General features: G+C 41.2%; 2 protein-coding genes across 4 annotated transcripts in view; one reads left to right on the plus strand and one right to left on the minus strand.

The window, feature by feature from the left end:
- Positions 1 to 20,283, minus strand: part of lingo1a (leucine rich repeat and Ig domain containing 1a) — a 363,354-nt gene that overhangs the window by 334,581 nt on the left and 8,490 nt on the right. For all 3 annotated transcript variants that reach the window (XR_013294403.1, XR_013294404.1, XM_077567765.1), the window contains exon 3: positions 15,851 to 15,959. The gene's annotated coding sequence lies outside the window, so the exon portion shown is untranslated. The remainder of the gene's footprint in view (positions 1 to 15,850; positions 15,960 to 20,283) is intronic.
- Positions 1 to 20,283, plus strand: part of cspg4 (chondroitin sulfate proteoglycan 4) — a 65,009-nt gene that overhangs the window by 27,876 nt on the left and 16,850 nt on the right. Inside the window, exons 2-3 of the mRNA XM_077567764.1 lie at positions 15,814 to 15,977; positions 16,401 to 19,958. Of these exons, the coding sequence (XP_077423890.1) occupies positions 15,814 to 15,977; positions 16,401 to 19,958 (3,722 nt within the window). The remainder of the gene's footprint in view (positions 1 to 15,813; positions 15,978 to 16,400; positions 19,959 to 20,283) is intronic.

Genomic DNA, 20,283 nt, shown 5'->3' on the forward strand with positions numbered 1-20,283 from the left:
GATTCCTATTTGACTTTTGGTGACTAACGATGATTGATGATTTTCGTAAAATGTTAGGTTAAATTCAGAATTTGACTTAAGAATCCACTCAATAGTTACACATATACTTGAAAACCATATAACCTTATGTCCTGATGTACACATACTCGCTGACCCATTGAGCAGGAATAAGGAATAGAAAATTGTGGCGGACCTAGGGACTCATGCATATGAACTGTCTTTATTTTCAGAATTCTGACTTTTAAGTGGGAATTCTGACTTTATTCTCAGAATTCTGACTTTTAAGTGGGAATTCTGACTTTATTCTCAGAATTCTGACTTTAAAGTAAGAATTCTGACTTTAAAATGGGAATTCTGACCTTATTCTCAGAATTCTGTCTTTAAAGTGGGAATTCTGACTTTGTGACGTAGAGCTATGAATTGTGGGGGGGGGGGAGTCAGAAAGTCAGAATTCTGAGATTAAAGTCAGAATTTTCACTTCAAAGTGAGAATTCTGTGATTAACAGTCAAAATTCTGAAAATAAAGTGAGAATTCTGACTTTAAAGTCAGAATTTTTAATAAAGTGAGAATTCTGTGATTAAAGTCAAAATTCTGAAAATAAAGTGAGAATTCTGACTTTAAAGTCAGAATGTTTAATAAAAAGAGAATTCTCATTTTAAAGTCAGAATTCGGAATAAAGTGAGAATTCTGACTTGAAAGTCATAATTCTGAGATTAAAGTCAGAATTCTGACTTTTATCTCAGAATCCTGCTAACCCTTTTTTTTTTCACCCAGCACCCCTCCAGAAAGCATCATGAAAATTGCTTGTGTAGTTTTTGCAAAATCCTGCTAACATTAACGCGATCAAGCTCATTAATGTGCTTGCAGATGTAAAACCCAAATGCTACAGACAGAAAGCTCTTAAAATGTAGGCCCTGTTAGACAAACATTGGATTTGGTCTTGCAAAGAGAAAGCCAAACATGTCCACTACATATTTCCACCGTGTTGCATTTTATATGTGGTTAATTGGGGTACTGTATGTGAGTGAGCACTCAGTACCGGGATTGTTTCCCAAATGAGACTTGGACTGATGTCTGGGTGGGGCAGGGTGGGCCCTCTCAACAGTAGCGCGGTGGAAAAAACCCTTGAGACAGAGGCGGAGAGCGGGCTGACTCAGCCACCGAGCTGAGGAGAAATGACTATCAATTGCTATATAAGTCTACTCTGCTGCGTGAGTTGTGTGAACATTAATATGTGCAGGAGTGAGTGTGAGTGTTTATGTGGAATGGTTTGGAGTAACGGAAAGACCGTAGAGCCAGCATCTGGATAATGCATTTTTCTGGCCTTAAATTCGGAGGTTTGAGTGAATACGGGGTGTCTCCAGGGAAGGGGTGAGGTGGTGAATGTGAGGGGGCCAGGAGGGTATACGGGGGATCCGTCTGGACTGGGTCAGGCAGTCTGCTGGTGTGTGCCTTCAGCTGGTTCTCATTACGGGCGGGGGGGGGGAAGCTAATGTGACGCTCTGATCTTGAACGCACACTAGCTTTCCTGGCCCTGCTTAAAGTCAAATATGTGTTTTTTGGGGAGGCCCATTCACAGCAGCTTCTGTATCACTCGGACTTCCCTCAGCTCACTGGAAAGCCGGGGGCTGATTTACAGAAAGGTCTCCCTGTCACGTTAGGTCATGGAAACTTTGGAGGTATGACGTTGAAAGCTGTTTTGAGCCAAGTTGAAAAATTATACGGTGACTTAAATCAGGGTTTGCATGGCTGATTCGTCAAAACGCAAATGTGTGATGAGTTTTATGGAGGATAAATCACTATTATATCCTTCGAGGCCAAGATTCTCTGTGCGTCACTGTAAAATGTTATATTAAGTAAAGAAAACATGGAGTCCCCTAGAAATGTGACTAGAATAGTCAAATGTAACAAATGTCAAAACCAAAAAAGGACCTGATTAATTTCTCATCTCACAACTCCACTCAAACTCACAATTTTGTAAATCTTTTCAATGAGCCTGTAGAGCCATCCATTTTTTATTTTTTTTTTATCATCATCCTTGACCTCAAACCGGGTCTCATAAGAGCTTTAGCCAACCCTTGCTGACATACATTCTTGCTTAAATTGCCTGCGGCTACTATTAACATCCTAATTATAGTGGCGGAAACAACAGGTCAAGTTTTGTCGCATTTTCTGAAGCCTTTGATTACTTTCTGGAACAAAATCAAAACATGGCAACTAAGTTGTCACAGTAATGACAACAAACAAAGCCCGACGGTTTATTTGGGATGTTTTGCTGAAAACACATGACTCATGTTTCACAAACAGCAAACGTGGTTGGAAACGGTGAAAGTACTGCAATCTAATTGTGTCACAAGCACACAACGTTGGAACTCGAGATCTCAACCTTAACGCTAACCACATCCCTAAACCTGCACCCCTTATTCCTCCACCCTAACACCTTAGCCTACGCTCCAACCCTAACGTGAAACTGAATCAAACAGAGAGAAGCAGATACCAGCCACAGCTGGAAGTCAAAAGGGTGGAGAGAGGAGCATATTTCTTGGCACAAGAGGCAAACGGGACTGAAAGTTCACAAGACACAGGTGGAATTCATTCCAGAACGAACAGAAAAACAATAGTGCAACTGACACCAACCATTTTTCTTGCGATTATGGAATAATCGCATTTGAACCACTGCAGCCCGTTAAGTTTAATATATGGTAGAAAAATATATCAAGCGCACTCAAGTGTTGAATGAAGCACCATTTTGGCACAGGAGTCAAGGTAAGAGTTTCAAATATTTTAAACAACAACAATGACTTTGGGATTCCTGATGGGAGATTCTGCAAACAGGCCGCTGGAGAGTTGGTTAATTTATGAGATCTGTCTGGGAAAAACCTAGGGTTCCTTCAACAAGCGAGTCCAACCGAAACTCAATCTTTAGCGTGCACTCACATACTGTACATAACAGGGAAGTTTCCAGCTCTTCAACTCCCACAGCTGACATTCAGATGAAGAATTTATGGCAGTAAAATGCAATTTAGCAGCAACTCTTTTTTTTTTTTCGCCTCCAAAAGCCACTGAAAAGCCAATGTCACGATGGTAATTAGCAGTAGACTGACGGATGCCCACACTCCCAAGTCAACTGGCATCAAAAATCGAATGAAGGTCTTGATACAGTATCTCACAAATGACTGTGAGCAATGAATGAGAAGTTGCTGGAAATAAATTAGGATTAAAACTAGCATAAACAAAGCAATCACAAGTGCTCCGGGATAAATCCTCCACAATAAAAAAAAAAAAATGTTTTAAATTAAGGCTGTTCCGAAAACATGCCATATGATAAATTCACTCTTGCCCAGAAAATGTCAGTAGAAAAGAATCTCAGGAGCACAATTTTGGCAGATACCTGCAATTGCTAAAGTGGCTTGTCAATCCAAATAAGGAAATATAAAACTGTTCCACTAACATAAAACAATATATTTCATATGAAATAATAATAGGAGATGATGGGGGGGATAATTCAATTAGTTACAATTAAACAAGTTACAATAACAAGACAGATAGCAGCCACGGGTAACTTGAACATACAGCCTCGGACTTTATCTATAAACCCATGATATAAAACTGCTAGCTTAGCGGTAGCAAATAAATTAGATGTCAGCTACTTAAATTATTTGACGAATGAGCATTTCTTAAAAAGCAAGTTATATCTAAAAAAACATTAGTAATAGTGTTAATTTAGCTCCCTAGCACAAACAGCTACCATAATATTTAAGCTGTGTTTGAGAACACGGGGAGGTAGCGTTAACAAGGTCTCCCAAAAATCTTAACTCATTCACTCATTTTCACTCCCGGCTGTTTTACTGGATTTTGACAAGGTCCACCGAATATTGTGTTCAATTACTATAAAATAAAATAAAAAGTCTCTTCTTTCATCGGGAAAAAAAAGAGTATATTTCTATCCGTTTCCGTTTTGCAGCAATTCAAATCTAGCGGTTGAAAAAAAATGGTAGTTATTACACAAACGGCCAGCAGATGGCAGCAGAGCAAAGGAAATGAATCAAGACCATGTTGAAAAAAAAAACCTCAATTACTCACAATTCTAAATAGATTTGTGAATAATGATGAAAATTAGCTATATTCTAATGCTAATAGCTGCAAAACGGAAAAAATACGAACATACTTTTTCTTCTTGATGTAAGAAGAGACTAATATTTATTTTGGCAGGTTCCATCTTTTTATAGCGATTGAACAAAATATTCTGTGGATTTTACAAAATCAGTCAAAACCCAGTAACAGCCGGGAGCGAAGGGGGTTGCTTCAGTGAAAATGGCTGGGAGTGAATGAGTTAATGACAATTAGAATTCCAGTAGATTTTGAATTGTGATCGTTTGACAAAGTTGCGTTGCGTTTTTTGTGTGTGAAAAGGTGCACCAACAACTGAGAGTGCCTTAACTCTTTTACTGCCAAAGACGTTAAATGACGTTCTGCAAAAACCTACGGAGGAGCGCCAAAGACGTTAAAAGACGTCCACCCATTTTTTTTTTTTGAAACGGGTAGAGGGAACCCTTCCGCATCTGTGGTGAAAGTTTCCATCAAGTCTGTTGTGCCTAATGACTATTTTTGGCCCCTAGAGGGCAGCGATGACTCTCTTTTGACAAGATTGGGTGGGCGTCAGTAGAAGACGTGAGGGCTAGAGTGTTGAGGGGACATTGGCTGAAGAAGCCATAATGGCGGCCGCTTGCAAGCAGCTCACGGTCGAGCCGTTTTTTTCAAAGATATCAACCAATGATAAAGAGCACATTGATGACGACCATGATGGTGAGGTTGACGCCGAAGTTGGAAGCGCTGACGCGGCGGCTATGACGACGTTATAAAGGTTCACGGGCGAGCGATGCTGACACCGGAAAACACGGAGCACAACGCTCAGGCGGACGTTCAATCGGACGACGAAGAGTACCCCGAGTCCAATGCATATTCATCGGAGGAGTGTGTACAGTCTGCTACTTGCTATTTATTCCCCGGAAAAAAAGGCCGTCAAGAAAGTGTAACGTCTGCACGCGAAACGGACAAATGCGAAAGTGAAAGTAAACTGTTGTGCGAGTCCTGGCGTCTCCTTGCACGCAGGAGAGCGTTACAAAAAGAAAAACTGTATTTGAAACATCCACATAATTGTATGTAGTACCACAGTTGCACACATTTGTAAATAGTTTGCGAAATTGTTTTGTCAAATTGTTACACTGTTGAATGGAAATAAACGTATTTTGCAAACTAAAAACACTTTTTCATTGTTGGTGAAAGCGTTTTACAGAAGTAAAGCACTATTTAGGTGTTTGTGGCATCATTCATGGACAAAAAGAAGTGTACAATTCACTAGAGTGCATGAAATAACATCGTTTCACAAAAAGCTCTTTTTCTCCGCTTTTTGTTTCAAAACAGAGCATTTCGGTGAAACTAACCATTTTCTATTGTTGATTACTGAAGAACGGAATAAGGTAGAAACAAACTTTTTTTTTTTCTGATGAAAGATGAGAGTCCAATCTTTCATTTGGTAGTATGTGTGTTTCCATAGTAATTGAAAGATCAGTCAAAATGCTTAAATCGGCTGGCACTGGGGACAACCCGTTTCTGAAAACGTCTGGCAGTCAAAGAGTTAAAAGTGGGGTAAAGACTGCTTTTGCTCAAGTAAAACAGTCTCAATATGTCGGAGTGTTTCTTATGCAACATTTCAGTTGGAGAGGGATTTAGGTTGATTATTTCAATGAGACCCACCCAAGTGGGACCTCGGCGGTTTTGCCTGCTTCCGCGCCGCACACAGGACCACTTTGTGTCCCGGTTAGTCATAAAGCTAAGCATTCCAGGGACTGGCCACAATGCTTCTGTTCACACTTGTTTGTTTTACAATGTTGTTATGCCGAGTGAGATCATCGTACGTCTTTTTAGCGGCGCGCGTGATGAGCCAACATGCTGCGAGTCGGTCTGCGTGCCTTATTTGGACTTTTGAGAATGTGCCATTGTGTGAACTTCTGTACGAGCACAGTATTTCTTTGTTGCTACACAATGTGAACATGGAACTGAAGTGGAAATATTTTCACTGGCCGTGTGATGAAGTCAAGTTGACGAAACGTGACGTTTTCTTTCCAAGTGAGTAGCATTTATGTTAGGATTTTTCAGTTTGTTTAAGATTTAGAAATTCTGGATTGCCCCTCTTTATTGTACTCCATTCATGGATGCCTAGCGCTAATTCATGGGCTTTTTTTAAGGAACGTATCTCTCTGTCGTTGTGGTTATCTGCCATTTAAAGCCAACGTTTTTTTATTGGTTTTACAGTCTTTTTCTCTGGTGTAATGCCCTGGTTGGAAAGGAGTGCCACGGAGAACAGTAAAACACAAACAAAGAGAACACTGGTGCAGCTGCTGTTTGCCACCGCTCACACTCACATGCACACTCAGCCTCTTGGAGGCACACAGTACTTCTAACACAGACACTACAATACGTACAGTATTGTTTGTAAGGATGCAGCACCAAATATTTTCACAATCAAGTATTCTATTGATCATTTCATTGATTATTTGCATATTTGGATAAAAATTTAATTGAGTTTTCCATGCTATTGCAGTAACATTTGTCAGTGTGGAAAAACGATCCATGCAAATTTTTTGAACAGATTTTGCTTCAACCTGTTTTAGTAAACAAATTACAGCAGGAGTTATTCAAACAATCGTCACAGCCCTAATTTGTATACTTTGACGTGGGAGGGGTAAAACAATTCAAATCTATACCCATCAATTTCCTTTCCCACTGGTCCTCACAAAAGGGTCACGGGTGACTCAAGCCAATCCCAGCTGATTTTGAGTGAGAGGCGGGGTACAACCTGAACAGAGATAGCAAATCCACGTCCAAATCCAGTTTGAGTTTAGCAGCTCGTGCTAGCTAGCTAGCTAGCTAGCTCCCTAGCAGGCAAGCAAGCGCCCGTGGATCTACCTAGGAAGCTAGCTAGCTAGCACCTGGGGCTAAAGCCAAACTGTAGCAGGGTTTTTACTTTCTGGACCTGGATTTGCCACCTCCGATCTTGGACTACTTTCCAGTCAGTCGCAGGACACATGGAGTAAACAGTAATTTACACGCACCTAATTTAGAGTATTCGATTAACCTAACATAAATATTTTTGGAGGAACGTGAGAGGAAATCAGACCCACCCAAAGAAACTCCACACAGAGTTGTTACAAAATTTGAAGCTGAATCTCCTGATTGTGAGGCAGACATGCCCAACATCATCCCACCGACTTAAAGAGATTCCACTGTATAATATTCAATAAATCAAGCCGGTTACAAAGAAAAATCCCCTCCCGCATTGTAACTCTTCAAACAAAGTTGCCTTTTTCCCTTTATCTCCGTGGAGAGTGAGCCTTCTAAGAGAGCACAAAGCCAAACAAGAGGGATTCTTTCACAATGTTCTTTGCACACTTTCTCTTCGTCTCTTTCGCGCTTTCATTTTCTGAAACTCTCCATTCAATCTGACCGGTCATAATTTTTGGTTCGGGCCGCCATGCACTCATTGTCACTTTGAGTTTTTAAAAGACAGAAGGCCGAGGAATTTTAACTGTAGCTCCCCCGCCGTGTCGCCAGGAGCCGGTTCTTTTCAGATGGGACCTCCCGAGTCCTTGCGGCGGTGTCTCACTACCATGCGGAGGTGGATCAGGGATGTGAAAAGGTGTCCCGAGTGATGCTGAGTTGGCTTTCAGGCAGCTGTGAGAAATGGCTCCTCCAAGCCCGTAAAATTGTGTCCCCGGCGACTTGTGAAAAGTTGGCAGCGGCAAGAAGGGGTCCATATTAAGTAGTGCTGTCAAGGAATGCAGAGTTGTTGCTGTCCTCTCTACTGTGGAGTGACTCAAACTTTCTAACACGCTTGAGTGTGCAAACATGTTGCACCATAACACGATTTTAAAAGTTGAACTTATACGCATCGACCAAAACAGAAGGTACACCTGGACCATCTAGTGAGATCCAATCCAATAATAGAAAAAAACATTCAGCTTTGAAAAAATAAGCAACGGTAGGTTTATTTTTGTAGCTATGGTTTGCAGTCGTGTACAACTGGGGATTATTTTATGCTAAAATAAATAAATAAAATGGGGCACCAGTGATGCAGAAGGTAGGAAACGTGAGCGTAACTATTGAACTAGAAACGGACCTTAGTGTTACGTTGGAAAGGGTTTGTCTGTTCAGCGCAACAAGCATAATGGCTAATGAGTAGTAGCATTAAAAAAGCTGGCTAACAAAGAGTAAGTGATTGTTCTTTTAGTTTGAACTCATTTGCTCCCAAAAACGTATAAATACGTTTGATTTTAAATATTACCAAGCTTCCAAAGACGTAAGACATATTTATAAGTTTTTTTATGCTAGAGCTTCAGTGAAAATGGCTGGGAGTGAATACGTTTTAATATAGAAGTTAATGTCTCATTACACATGCATGAGAGATACGAGTGTAAAAAAAAAATCAGAATTGTATCTTTCTAAATTAGAATATCTTTGAGGTCAAACGGCATTACAGAGCGGATAATGTTGGACTGTGTTTGGTAAAACCTAAACCAAGAGATTCTGCGAAACCTCACATTTACAGACGGCTTGGAATATTTACAGTCTTTCCGAAGATCGATCGCAATGTGCTGCAGTCCACAAACCATCTAGGGGAAAGTAAATGATAGACCCTCATAAGAGTTTACAAATCATGTTAACGATTGAGTATTCTATTCCTTAGGAGCTCTAGCGGTGCATGTACATTTTTCTTAATAACACCCTATCCCTCGTGTAATTACCCAGAAGCCCTTGTGCCCTCGCTCCACAGCCGCAGCCCCGGCAGAGGAAACAAATGAGAAACATAACCACTATTTATAGGCTTAAGCGTGAGCGGGTGGTTTGTTTAGATCCCAGGCGTTGTTACCATGGCAAACTCCGGCTGTGCTTGCTACTGAATAACACTTTTAGGAAAAAGCGAAATTCCTATTTCAAAGGACTGTGAATAAAACACTTCGTCTGTGATTGAACACTTTACTAAAACATTTCTTCAGGGCAGGCGCTGGCCACTGGACAAGACGTTTGCGCCTGGCACGTTTACAATATTTTGCTGGCCATCACCGTCTGAACTCGTCATTGTCAAAATGAACTGTAGAGAACAGTATAAGCACGTCCATCGACGAAAACAACACACCAGTGGCAAATCAAATATATAAGAACGGAGTACTTCGACCTTAGAACCTGCCTGTCAAGGTAAAGTGCCTATTCTACCTAACAGGCAGTCCAGGACAAACTAAATATAGTACAGCGACTGTTCATCTCAAAGTGGCGAACTAGTCCTCGAGTTACGTGGTACGCCACCTACGCCGTTTGGACTTTACGGTGCCCCTGCCACAATAATCACGGCATTTTAAAGTTATTTAAAGTTGTGTTGTTGTTAGCTCCAGCAACGGACGTCCATCGAGCAGGCCGGTTTGCCATCAGGGGCGTCACATTTCCATGTTTAAGTTTGAATTAGCTCCGCTCTGCCCTCCGTCAGCAATGAATGGCCGTGCGGAAACACAAAATATTGTTTCCGGCTCTTCCTTTTTTTTTAATCACTGTACAAAGTATTTTCATGTAAATATCGACTTTAACTCTTTGACTGCCAGACGTTTTCAGAAAAGGGATGCCGTGGGTGCCAGCCGATTTTAAGCATTTTGACTGATCTTTCAAGGCCCATAGAAAATTATGTGTTTGGACTATGGAAACACACATACTGCCAAAACAAGATTGGACTCTCATCTTCCATCAGAAAAAAAAAGTTTGTTTCTACCTTATTCCGTTTTTGAGTAATCAACAATAGAAAATGGTTAATTTCACCTGTTTTGAAAAAAAAACGTCTTTTAACGTCTTTGGCACTCCTCCATAGGATTTTACGAAACGTTATTTAACGTTTTTGGCAGTCAAAGAGTTAACGGTGAAATCAGACTTAAGTCAAAATTCGTTACATCGCCAGTAGGGGTGTTTTAAAAAAAAAAAAATCCATTCTGCAATAGATCATGATATCGATTCAATATGCAGCTGAATCGATTTTTTTAAGATACATTTTTGATGGAAATATTCAACAAAAATGTCTTAATTAGGGTTAGGGTTCACACTTTAAGCATGGAAGAATGTTATATTTATGGTACATTAAACCTTAAAATTTCATTTTAATGCTGTTCAAACATGAAACAGATTGCAACCTGGTTGTTAAATACAGTGGCTCGCAGTTATAAGTCTGAAGTACATTTCCATACAATAAATAATACATTTGAGGTTTTTTTTTTAAGCCGCAATAATTAACCTATAGATTCGTCGTGGGATTGATTGGTATTGAATCAAATTGTGACCTATGAATCGTGATACAGATCAAATTGCAAGCTACTAGGCAATTCACACCGCTAATCGCCAGTGTAGGAACGGAACTCAGCTGTAACTAAATATACGTGTAGTAAGTGTAGACACAAAAAATAAAAATAAGTAAAATAATTTTAAAATAAGGTGACTTTTTCCACAAATAAAGGAGTACAGCCCCCAGCCTCCACAAAAGGAGTAGGTGAATTGGCAATTGCCGAACATGTCAATGAACAGTCCATAAAAAGTTGCAATCTGGCAAGACCTGCACAGTAAATCCAGTCCAAATCAACTGAATGTCTTATGTGGTCCCTCAGTTAATCTTCCTTTTCCGGACATGTGTCGAGAGAGCAAAAAGAGTGCGTGTGTGTGTGTGTGTGTGTGTAGTGGGGCAGAGAAAAGGGAAAGGATAACAACAAGGGTCATTCATTAGGTAATAAGCAAAAACAGGGAGGAAGACTGTTTACTCTGAGTGCATCAAATTAGCGCCATCTGCACTGGCCTGAGACCAGCGTCCTACTTGAGCCGCAATTAAGTAGTGTGAAGTGGTTCGGAGAGCGACGAGGTGGCTCGAATCTCTAGTTTAGGATTGTGAACAGACATCAACATATTCCCAGCATGATCCCATCAACCCAAAACCTCGAGTCTACGGAGCTTGACAACAGCTTGATGTGATACTGCAAAAGAAAACAAGCTTTGGTGTTTCCTCTCACCGTGTAGATACGAGTCCTTGGATGCAGTGGCATGAAAATCACTTACAGAAGGCCTGAGAGTGAAACAAGGCGGGTCATTTATACAGATTGTGTTTAGAAAATGTGCTTCTCCTGAATGCAGCTCTTTCTACGATGAGCTTTACTCATCTTAGCAGGGGGGGGGACTAATGAATTCCAGGTCGAGGTACGCAACGGAAAGTGGCGCCATAGTGTGAAGCACGAAAAAATATGCTCCTCTTCCTCAAGACAGCGGCAAGCAAGATGTTTTTCAACCAGAAAATCCCTGGGTGCAATTGTCTTGGCATCGGTCTCTCCTTCAGGGTTTGATTCTCGTGCTCAGCGAACAATCCAACAAAAGCTCAGCTTTAAGAAGCAGAGAGCTCATTGAGGTTTTCTTTGTTAATGCAATTGCCTAGAAGAAAAGATTCTTAACCATCTATGTTGCAGTCTCAGCCTGGAGGCTCCTGCGCAATTAGCGCAAGTCGTTCATCCCGAGTACTTTCGCGTTTTCATCAAATACGGGATGGATACCATAAACATCTCAGGCAGCTTCAACCACTGCCTCTCCGTACACGGATAGTGTCAAATGACTACTATACCCTGAACCCCCAAATAATCGCATTTCGGCATTTAACTCTTTTGCTCCCAATAACGTATAAACATGTTCTATTTTAAATATTGCCATGGTTCCAAAAACGTATTTAACCGTTTAAAATTTTTTTATTATGCTAGAGCATAGAGAAGGCTTTGATGCAGCCTCTGACCTGAAGAGGTCGCTTAAAGCAATGGTAGTTATTACAAAAAACGGCTAGCAGGTGGCAGCAGAGTATACGAGATCAACGGGGGCCATATTGCAACAAGATCTTTTCCCCAACAGGTTTTCAACAGGTTTGTGAATAATTATTATATAATAATAATTGCTGCAAAATGGAAACAGATAAAAATAAAATCCTGATGAAAGAATGGACTAAAATTTTAAAAATTTTCGAAAAAGGTTCTTATAGCAAAAGAACACAATATTCTGTGGCAAAATCAGTCAAAATCCAGTAAAACAGCAGGGAGCGAAGGTGGTTGCTTCAATGAAAATGGCTGGGAGTGAATGAGTTAAGGGGAACATATGGTCCAGCACTTTGTTTCAGAGTTGTTTGTTTTTGAAGTGACTTATAAATTGAGTAGAGTTATTTCTTGGAAAACTCCGCTATTGAATGTTTTGTGTTTAAGCACAAAATGGTTTCTTTGTTGCCTTCTTATGGCACATGTAGGCAATTCAGTTCAATTACTAAAGGATTTTATCTTTGTGGCAGAGCATGGTCCCTGTACCCATGCGAATATCTGGCGTTGACTGTCTCCCACGGTTCATTCCTTCACATTTATCATGGTATTACGGTCACGTTACAGTTTTTCAGAAGCAATACAAAACTTACTTTACTAAAACACAGCATAAATCAGTGTTAGAGTGATAAGAAGCACAGCAGAATGTCGTGTTTCCACAAAGCGCACAATGTCATCAATGCATTGTGTTGATACGTTTATTTTGAAAAGAGCCTAATTGCTCTGGTGCGACTTATTTGACTTTAAATCAGACTAGATTCAATAAAAACAACACCTAATGGCCGCCATTCAAGGTTGTCTGCACTTGACTTTCCTACAAGATCAATTAAGTATCTGCTATCTATCTTGGTTAATTACAACAAAGTAAGTGCAACCATTTTTTGTCTCCGTCCACTTAGTTTGAAAACAAGTAAGTGAATAACGTTTGCAAGTACGTGTTTTGAAAGCAAAGGTACTTACGGGGGGGGGAAGCTTTTTCTTTGGTTGTTGAGATACACACTTTTTAAACTATGCATGAAAATAAATATCAAAACAGTCATTAAAGTGAACTTAACTAAGCTCCCCCTGACTGAAAAAAAGTCATTTGAAGTACGCCACTGTCATTCCGACAAACATTATTTAAACATAATTTATGGCTAGCTTGTTCGCTATTGTACACATATGTGCTAGTAGTCACTTCATTGCAAATTTCAGACGAATGTCCCAAAACTAACGTAAAGCAGAACAAAAGTGACACGGTGAGAAGCTCAAGAAGTCAACAAATGTAGATGCTAAGCTAAACACAGGCAGAACTCTGTAATCACCAGCAATTGGCTAAACCGTTTTTCAAGTTACATTTTGTGTGTTTTCTCCATAAACCGTCGATGGCGGTTCAACATGTGGTGCCGTTTAAAAGAGTTGCCTCGGATATTTATTTTAGGGAGGTAACAACATTCATTTTCCTTGGCTGCTTGAGCTCGCTTCTGTGCAACAATGCACGTTGGAGAGACTCACTGTGTGTGTTTGGCTCAATGCTGAGTCTGCTCAACGCAGCCTTGGAAGCACAAACAGATGCCTCTTAGTCAAATCTCCCAAGCATGGGCGTGACGACGGAGGCTTTTGCTTCCGTCCTTGCTGACAGCAAATTAAACTGATTGTCCCGGTTTATGTTTGCTCTGCTGAGCGGCGAGGGTTCACTGTAAGGATGAGAAACTAAAAGAACAAATGCAACCGTCTGTTGTTTAGCGTTGGCACCGGTGTTGGGAGTAAGAAAAGTTGTAAAAATAACTTCATTACAGCTTTGTATTTCTGCGTGACTCCAACCTTCCTGAACAGGATCATTAACCCCTTTCAAGCAGCCTGCCCAGCAAATTGGTGCATTGCTATTTCGTTTTTGATTAATCGACCATCAATTTTGGGTGTGTGGAAGGCTTCGAAGCCAAAGTACCCAGAGAACACGAGGAGGAAAGGTTTGAGCAGATATTCAAACCCAAAACCTCTTGACTGTAAAGCTAACCATGAAAGGACAGTGCTACAGATTTAAAATAAATAAATAAATAAATAAATAAAGTAAAAAGTACAGATAAAAATGTTAAAATGTAATCAGTAAAAGTAAAACTAAGTATTCAGCCAAATTCAAAGTGACAGAGAGTTTTTAACCTAATTCCGGTTACTTAATTCTGTCTGTTAGCGAGAGCCACTACATCGTGATAACTTACATTGATGTTTCTGCATTTGGCAATTTATTATTATATTATATTATTAATATGGGATTTTTTTTAATGGGCTTTAGGTGAACTGATGAATACACACACGCTCGCACGCACGCACGCACACACACACACACACACACGCACATACACATACTCACCCACATACAAAAAAAAATATATATATATATATATATATATATGTGTGTGTATATGTATACAGCATATATATGTATATGTATTTAAAAAAAAAAAAAAACATTTATTAAATTTTTTTTAATTGATTTGTTTGTTTGTTTTTTAAAAAAAAAAAAGGAGAGCAATGATGATGTCAAATCGAATGAACAATACTGAGCTTTCCTGAAAAGAAGAAGAAAAAAAAATTCAAAGTGACAGGAAAAAAAAGCTACAGCAAAGTATTTGTATTTTATTACTTCCTATCATCGGCAACAAGTAGTATATAAAACTATACTAAGTGCAATTTCTGGAGAAATTACGTGGGAATGCGGGAAAGCTGAATGCTAAGAGTTTAATACATGTGGAATGCTTATGAAGTAAATTGAGAGATACATTATGAAATTAAGACCTCCTGCTTGCTGGACAATGCACTTTACCAACTGTGCCACCAAGCAGTATCAGACACCTGGTAATGATGATAAGTTACATGTATGGAAGTGGGCTTGGAAAGTGATCCTTAGAAAAAGTTCAATGTCTGTCCCATTGTAAATGAATGGGAAAAAGTTGATATTTAACGTTAAATTGTGCGATTACTGTAAGTAATGTGGAATCAGACGCTATATACCCCCCGGGAGGAGTGAATTTTTGAAGCAAGTGGAAATTTGAACAGTGTAAATCAAAGTATTATGTGGGAGTTGTTACGCAGCAAAAAAAGTGTGGAGAATAAAAATCACAATAACATATGTGGGAATGCTTCATTACACAATTACATTTTGAAAGTAAGTGTAACTATAAATCATTTTTCTCCCACATGGTTGGCTATTTATGGAATGAGCATTTAATGTCTTGGGTTTTCCCTGTCCTGTATTATCACCTAATCGTGTCTGAGGGTGTTTATTCCGCTATGGTGAGAATGCACCCCATGGCAGCATGCCCACCAATCTGTTGATTTTAAGGGACCAGTCTCATAGGAAAGTCCTTAACACTGACAACCTGTTGCTATTTCCAAATCACCTTCAGAGTGTCCCTAAGAGCTTCTGTATCAGGAGCTGCCACGTGGTTTATGGAAAGCCCCCCTGTCCATATATCTTGTAAAAGTTTAGGGGAAACCCACGTTACGGAAATGGTTGTCGTTGGCGTTGACCCAGCGTAATCTTGGCTGTGCAATAGGAAATAATTGACTTCCTTCATGGCTTCCTGCATTTGCTGAGGGGCATCAGAGCACAGTTGAATGCTAAATTTGCATACCATTGGATACATATCAAGGATGAATGTCCTCAGAAAGGGTTATGACTGATAAACTACTTAAGCTGAAGTAGCTTCTCTGAAGCAGGATGCTAGACAGTAAACAAAATTATAATATAATACTGCATTTGCTAGTGTATTTTGGTCTCATTTCAATGTAGTAACACGCTTTGATTGATTGGTGGATGGGTTATGACAGAATTAAGAAAATGCCTTCTCCTTTGACTTAAGGTTTGTATCTAGATAACATGTAACCTTTTGTTTTTCTTCTTCACAGAATCCTACTTTGGGGACAGTTCCTGCAGTATCCAAACCTTTCAAGATGTCTCCAGCTTCCACGTGACACTACAGATGAAGACGAGTCGGAGAAGTGGCCTACTGCTCCTGGCTGCTGGAATGGAGGATTACTTGTTCATTGAGCTCCTAAATGGGAAAATACAAGTGAGTAGATGACTGGGGAGAAGGAAATGTAACTCAATTTTCTGAGCAGTACACAAACAGAAGCATTACTGTCACTGTGCACTGGTTATGTAGTGGTACACATTACTTCCTTTCATGAAGCTAGCACAGGTAAGGATCTTGGCCAATGCCGATTTGCATTGTCAGTGTATTAAAGGATTGCATCCAAAAGAACATCCGGCATAAAACCTGAGCCGTAGAAATTGTTGGAACAACCTGTCTGGTTGAGTCCAACCGCTGCTGTAACTGTCAAGGACCATAACCGTTTTTCACTGATAGTTTGGTGAAGTTCCTTAACAATCAGTTGCTCATGCTCACGACAAGCAAAAGGCTATATTAAAAAGCACCGTGTAAATCTTAATCATTGATGATAATTTTGACACAAATGTTGTCATTTTTCCGTAGGCTCGAATGAACATGGGTGCAGGCGAGGTGACCCTGTCATCATCACAAGGTCTCCAGCTGAACAACCTTCTGGAACACAAAGTTTCCCTCACGCTCCAGGATGCCAAGCTCACCATGACAATTGACGAGCTCTTCTCCACATACGTCCCTGTTAGCGATGGTGGGGGGGAACTGAACATTGACCAAGGCATTTGGCTGGGAGGAACCGGCGATCTTGACACTCCCTACCTTAGCAATGCCATTCCGCCTTTCCGTGGCTGCATGACAAACGTCAAATTCGAATCCCATGAATTTGATATTCTCGGCACACTCTTTAAACAATGCCATGACACGAAGGAATCCTGCAGCAGCGAGTTTGAAGCAGGTGACGGAGAGGCGACCAGTTTCAGCACTCCGGATTCTTTTGTCTCCTTTCCCACTTGGAGTGGGGCTAGTGGAGCTCCAAGAGTTTTGGAATTCTTGATGAAAACTACCATTGAGGACGCCCTTCTTGCATTTCACCCGGGGAGAGAGAGAGACTTTATCGCTGTTGGTGTTGTGAAAGGCTACCTCAAAGGTGTGATAGACTACGGCAAGGGCATGGAGGTGCTGGAGAACAATGAGGTGCAGCTGGATGATGATCAGTGGCATAGAGTTAAGGTCCAAGTCAGTCAGGATTCGTTTGACATTAACATAGACAGCCAGATCGTCTCCCTTCCTCTTGATTCTACTCAAACATTTGACTTGGTGGGAAATTTGTATTTAGGAGGCATTCAGGCTAAAATGAAGGATGTCTTTCGTGAAAGTGACTTATTAAATCGCGCAGAAGAAGAGATGACTGCCGAGTCGTTTATCGGATGCTTAGGAGAGATCAAAGTCAACCAGAAAGATAGAAGTCTACAGGATGCACTAGTGACCAAAGATGTTCATGTCAAATGCGAAGGAGAGGACTATGACTATTCCAGCTACTACGACATTGACACAACAACAACATCCCCACCGCCTCGCACTAAATATGTTGATGTTGAAACTACAGAAGCACATTGCTACCCGACAGATGACACGCCAGCGATATTCAAAAATGTGACCAAGCTCCTTGATGTAACGCCGTTGCTTGTGCCAGAAGGCGGAGAGGTTTTTCTCGACATTGACCACCTGAGCCCGACATTTGACCTTAGTGCTGCGGGTATGCGTCAGTCCCAGATCATCTTTTCTCTCAAGACTGACCCGTGGTATGGACTGCTTGACATGAATATCAACACAAAACGCACACAAAAGTTCACCCTTCTAGATGTCGTCAACAAAAAAATCAAGTATATGCACGATGGACATGAAAGACATGCGGATCGGATTCACCTGGAGGTGGTCGCTAGCAGTATCGATGGCTACCTCCCTGAATGTCTTAAAACACCACAAAGTTATGTGCTGCCAGTTGAAATCATGCCCGTCAATGACAATCCACAACTGAGTGGAGGAGAAATCACCATTACAGAGAATGGCAGGACTCGCTTGAACCCTGAGCTCATCAAAATCAAAGATTCTGATTCCCGCTGCGACAAGTTGGTGGTAAAAGTGACATCTGAGCTTTCCGTTGAAACTGGTTATCTTGAGAAAAGTCAAGAACCAGAACAAAGCATCACAGAGTTTACTTGCAGGGATCTGAAGGAAGGGAATATCTATTATGTGCACAAAGGGGGCGAAGCCAATGCCATTACCCTGGAAGTATCGGACGGGCAAAGTGTCAGTCACTCTGCAACTTTCAAGTTGGCTTTGACACATCCACATATGACAGTTGTTACCAACACGGGCCTCCTCTTAGCTCAAGGTAGCAATGCTTCTATCGGCGTTCACAATTTGGCAGTCCTCACGCATCCTCGCAATGCAGATGTGATTTATAACATCACGCAGCCACTCCTATATGGGGAACTGAAGATCATGACGAGCGACGGGCTGTTTAAACCAGTCACCGAGTTCCATCAGTCCGATCTGGATCAAAACTACCTAAGATATTTCAGCACAGATTCCAGTGACCAAGAAGACGTGGTTGTTGAACGCATTGAGTTTGACACACACCTGGGAACGTTCTCCCTCAGGAATAACACATTTTTAGTCAAGGTCATGCCTTCTCCAGTAAAACTCTCTACCCTTGTGCCAATGAAGATGCAGGCTGGTGAAGAGATAATCATTGGCTACGCTGAGCTTCAAGCTGAAGTGAAAGGGAGAAACCCAGACCCGGAAAGTGTTACGTTCATTCTTGTCAAGCCTCCAACACTGGGTAGTCTCCAGATACTGGACACAGAGATGAATGAAGGTGACACCTTCACCCAGAGAGACATTTTGGACAATTATATCAGCTACAGAATTCTAGTGCGAAGAGCAGTTGACACTACAGATCAATTCCAGTTCAAAGTCTTTGCAGAGGATCAATACTCTCCTTTATATACATTCCCAATCAGCATTCTGGCAGATTCTGATGCTCCCGTCCTGACCAATGAGGTGCTAAATGTCCTACATGGCAGTGAGCAGGTCTTAAACAAACAATACCTTTGGATGGAATCAACCGGCTCTTCAGATTTTATGTTCCAGATCAATGAAGAACCAAAGCATGGGCGACTCATGAGGGACTCCCCTCCGGGGCAGCCTCGATTTGAGGGAGCAATTCGAGTGTTCAGTAATGAAGACCTCCAACTTGACAGACTCATATACCAGCACGATGGTTCCAGGACCGACAAGGATGAATTCCACTTCACAGTATTTGATCAGGGAGCAGACAAGTTTGGGGTTCAGGAAACAATACGTGATATTTTCAGAATATCTATCCAAAGTAAGAATGAACATGCCCCAGTGCAGGTTCTGGATAAAACTTTCAATGTTGTCCGCCACGGACAGCGCCTGCTAACTACTGATGATATCGAGTTCAAAGATGATGACTTGGGTTTTAATGATTCTCAGATCGTCTATGCTCGTGAGGGTATTCTTTCTGGCAATATTGTCGCCGCACACAATCCCTCGCAATCCCTTTTCCGCTTCACCCAAGCCGACCTGCGAGGCAAAAGGGTTCTCTTTATTCACCAAGGAGCAGATCAGGAACGCTTCCCGCTGCAAGTGTCTGATGGCTTTCACAAGACAAGCCTTCTGCTGCAGATTCAAGCTGGCGAACCCTACCTGAGAGTGGCGAACAATACACTCATTGTCATTGACCATGGAAGTACCAAGACTCTGGACACAACATTGCTGAGTGCCGAGTCCAACATGGACATCAGGGATGAGAGTGAGATTAAGTTCCAAGTGACATCACCCCCCAGTGACGGCAGGATCATCGTAAGCGGAATTGAGGCACAAGAATTCACCCAGGAGGACCTAAAAAAGGGTGTCGTTTCCTATGAACATAATTACGAGAGCCTGAGGTCCAAGGATGCCTTCAGCTTCACAGTCCAAGCCGGAGAAAATTCTGAGGAGGGTACGTTCAGAATTAAAATATTCAAACAAGGTTACCTATCAGAGCCTGAAGTGATTACCAACGCAGTCATCATTTCCTACGAGGGCGAGCACACGGTCATCAACTCGGATTTTGTCAAGGTAATTCATCCCTGTAAAAATGTCATGTTGAGTAAAAAAAAAAATATGCTTCACTTTGTTTACGTTGCGCGTGTTTGAGTCAGGCAAGCGTGTGACAATTATGTTTGTCTTAGGGGATATATAAGTTAATTTGATGTGATTCGGGCAGCTTTTATCAAACAGCTCACTCTAGCAATGCCTCGTCTCTAATCTACATCGCAGCCACATGAAAGCAGCACTAAATGTGACGGCACAGCCACTGCTTTTAATCTAGTTTATGTACTAAATTGCAGTCTATTAAGTGTGGAAAACAGAGCCGTGTGTATCCCGTGGGGAGCTTCCTGAA

This window comes from Vanacampus margaritifer, chromosome 6 (assembly GCF_051991255.1).
Source record: "Vanacampus margaritifer isolate UIUO_Vmar chromosome 6, RoL_Vmar_1.0, whole genome shotgun sequence".
Taxonomy (NCBI): domain Eukaryota; kingdom Metazoa; phylum Chordata; class Actinopteri; order Syngnathiformes; family Syngnathidae; genus Vanacampus; species Vanacampus margaritifer.